The sequence below is a fragment of the Penaeus monodon genome, chromosome 28 (genome assembly GCF_015228065.2).
Source record: "Penaeus monodon isolate SGIC_2016 chromosome 28, NSTDA_Pmon_1, whole genome shotgun sequence".
In the NCBI taxonomy this organism is placed as follows: Eukaryota; Metazoa; Arthropoda; class Malacostraca; order Decapoda; family Penaeidae; genus Penaeus; species Penaeus monodon.
This window is the reverse complement of record NC_051413.1, coordinates 4,828,319-4,831,430: the sequence shown is the minus strand read 5'-3', so window position 1 is coordinate 4,831,430 and position 3,112 is coordinate 4,828,319. Positions and strand designations below refer to the sequence as shown.

The 3,112-nt window shown below is 45.0% G+C and overlaps 1 protein-coding gene across 1 annotated transcript; it reads left to right on the top strand.

Moving 5' to 3' along the window:
* Nucleotides 1–806: 806 nt before the first annotated feature.
* Nucleotides 807–2,890, top strand: LOC119591306 (60S ribosomal protein L3-like). Its single transcript, XM_037940033.1, has 6 exons — nt 807–1,047; nt 1,152–1,320; nt 1,702–1,837; nt 1,934–2,120; nt 2,223–2,425; nt 2,531–2,890. The coding sequence occupies exons 1-6, from the start codon at nt 822–824 to the stop codon at nt 2,858–2,860; spliced, it is 1,251 nt and encodes a 416-aa protein (XP_037795961.1). The 5' UTR covers nt 807–821; the 3' UTR covers nt 2,861–2,890.
* Nucleotides 2,891–3,112: the final 222 nt, after the last annotated feature.

Here is a 3,112-nt window from a genome sequence, read left to right as displayed (position 1 = left end):
GTTATAAAATCGATGCATTCATCCCCGCGCCAGATCGTCGCCGTGGCCCGCGTGCGCGCGCGGCGGCATATAATAGCCCGCGCAGCCGCCGCCATCAGGCCTTTCCCGTACGTGGGCAGATGGTGCGTGTCGCCCGTACAGTGCTTGGCGTTTTGTGGGCGAATTTTAAGTGTACTCCTTCATATATCCGTGGAATTGTTTAGTGAATTTGGTGTCATGCAGAGATGAGGTTGTTATCGGAGCGGAATTTGATTTCTGCGTTTGAAAAAAGTGGTGTTTCCGAGAGACCCGAGGGCCGGCCGCGTGGTTGACGGACACTGAGAAGCAGATGGAAGTAGTTTTGGAAGTATTTTAAGTGGTTAATTGTTGCTTGCTCGATTTAAGATATTAGGCTTAGAACAGGAAGATAAAGGTTGTTTTGATGTATAATTTCCAGAGGAACTAGGGAGTTGGAAACCGTTTTGGGATGTTCATATGCTCCTTAGTTATAAGTGTAAATTCGTGTCATTCTGCCCACTAAGACGTACTTATTTAAGCTTTCCATTCTATAATAATTTCATTGGTTTCTGTTTAAGTACATGGGTGTGAAATGTGCAATGTTTCCGTCTCTGATTCTAATGGCGTTTTCGTGTACTAGTGGATTTTACTATCACTAGTGAGAGGGATTTTCTGAAGGGGAAGCACCCATAATCTAAAGTAAATTTTCAGCTTGTTCTTTATCTTTACATTATGGGTTCCTTTGCCACATTCCCGAGATCCAAGTTGTCTGAGCAGGTGCCAGTGTGGGACCAAAATAAATTGGCTTTTAAGTTGACGTCCATATGATTCTGAAATCCCGATTTTTCTTCTTCCAGTCTCACCGCAAGTTTAGCGCGCCCCGTCATGGGTCTATGGCCTTCTACCCCAAGAAGCGCTGCAGGCGCCACCGTCCCAGGGTGAAGACCTTCCCCAAGGATGACAAGAGCAAGCCAGTGCACCTCACGGCCTTCCTCGGCTACAAGGCTGGCATGACCCACATTGTCAGGGTTGCTGACAAGCCTGGATCAAGTATGTATTGGAATGTGTACATGTAGCTTTATTCTGCTTTTGGTTTTCTCAACTTGTCTTTGGGGTTTGAGAATACAAATGGTAATGAAAGCTGCTTATTTCAGAGATCAACAGGAAAGAGGTGTTGGAAGCCGTAACCATCATTGAAACTCCCCCTATGGTGTGCGTTGGTGTTGTTGGCTACATCCAGACGCCTCGTGGCCTGCGAGTGTTGAAGACCATTTGGGCCGAGCATTTGTCAGAAGAATGCAAAAGGAGATTCTACAAGAACTGGTAAGCATTTTATATTTTGTTTGGGTTCATGTAATAACTTTTTGGCATGATAGATATTGCGTACGGATGAGTTACTGACCGCAAACCCAAACTGAAGCGATCCTTTACTCCTCTGGCATCCCTTTGGCCATGAGTTTGGGGTTGGCTTGGGGTTCCCCTCCATTATCTTGTATGGCTGATGGGTATATACTTGGTCAAAGACATGTAACCAATTCATCCTTAACGCTTGAAGACTACCCATGAGGCATTCAGGTGAAGGAGGCCATAACCCTACATAAGAGCACCTTGTTTGAAGACAGGGCTCTTTGTGTGTGATGGGTCTCTGCCTCCAAGAGTTTGCTTGCGATAGAGGCCCTCACACTTTTCCCCCTCCTTGTGTAGGCACAAGTCCAAGAAGAAGGCTTTCACCAATGCTGCTCAGAAGTGGCAGGATTCCCTTGGCAAGAAAATGATCAAGAGGGAGATCGCCAAGATGAAGAAGTACTGCACACACATCCGTATCATTGCCCACACCCAGGTATGTACAAACCACAGTACTTACTGAAATTGTTTACTTGAGTTTGATTAAATCTGTATATGTATCAGGATGAGAACTAATAGAATGCTCCCCCAGGTCAGGATCCTCCGCAAAAAGTTCAAGAAGGCCCACATTATGGAGATCCAGCTAAATGGTGGTACAGTCTCTGAGAAGGTTGACTGGGCAGTCAACCACTTTGAGAAGCAGATCCCTATCGACTCCGTCTTTGCCCAAGATGAGATGATTGACGTCATTGGTGTCACCAAGGGCAAGGGAATGAAGGGTGAGTAAGAATTTCACTCTAGTCTATATTTGACTTGTTTTAGGTAAATTAGATATGACATGGTATATTAAGCATACTGAAATGAAATTTCTCCCCCTTTAGGTGTAACTTCTCGTTGGGGCACAAAGAAGCTGCCCCGCAAGACCCACAAGGGTCTCCGCAAGGTTGCCTGTATTGGTGCTTGGCATCCTAGCCGTGTGCAGTTCACTGTTGCACGTGCAGGTCAGAAGGGTTACCACCACCGTACTGAGAGGAACAAGAAGATTTACCGTATTGGTAAGGGCATCCACACCAAGGAAGGCAAGGTAAGAAAAAATCTTTTATTTGAATATAGAGGTCTATTCTAACAGGATTGCTGGGTATTTACAAACTGTTACATGATACTTATTGTGGTTTGTTTTTGTTTTAAGGTTATCAAGAACAATGCCTCCACCGATTATGATTTGACGGAGAAGACCATTACGCCCATGGGTGGTTTCCCCCACTATGGTGAAGTTAACCAAGACTTCGTTATGCTGAAGGGTTGCACTGCTGGCCCCAGGAAGAGGGTGCTGTGCATGAGGAAGTGCCTGTATCCCCAGACCAAGCGTTCTGCCATGGAGAAGATTGACTTGCAGTTCATTGATACCAGCAGCAAGTACGGTCACTCCTGCTTCCAGACCAGTGCCGAGAAGTCTGTCTTTATGGGTCCCCTCAAGAAGGACAAGGCGAAGAAACTGGCTGCTGCCCAGAAGAGTTAATTGCTTGCAGAATAAACTTTGAAGTGGAAAGCATTATTTTTACTCATCCCAATTCTACCTTGTACAAGTATAGCTTTTAACAAAGTACCTAAATATGTAATACTTGCTTTTGTCTGGATTATTGCGTCATAGCTGTACTAGGGAGACAAATGGCCATGATAAAGGAAATGTATACAATCAATGAAATCAGATATTTTGTAGAAATTGGGCCTTCAGTCCCTGATGCTATCCTGCTTCAGTACTTAAAGAATT

Excerpts from the sequence above, each read along its gene's own strand:
- LOC119591306 (XM_037940033.1), top strand. The coding sequence starts at position 822 with ATGATTCTGAAATCCCGATTTTTCTTCTTCCAGTCTCACCGCAAGTTT. Across the intron at positions 1,048-1,151 it reads TGCTGACAAGCCTGGATCAA|AGATCAACAGGAAAGAGGTG; the intron begins GTATGTATTGGA and ends TGCTTATTTCAG. Across the intron at positions 1,321-1,701 it reads AGGAGATTCTACAAGAACTG|GCACAAGTCCAAGAAGAAGG; the intron begins GTAAGCATTTTA and ends CTCCTTGTGTAG.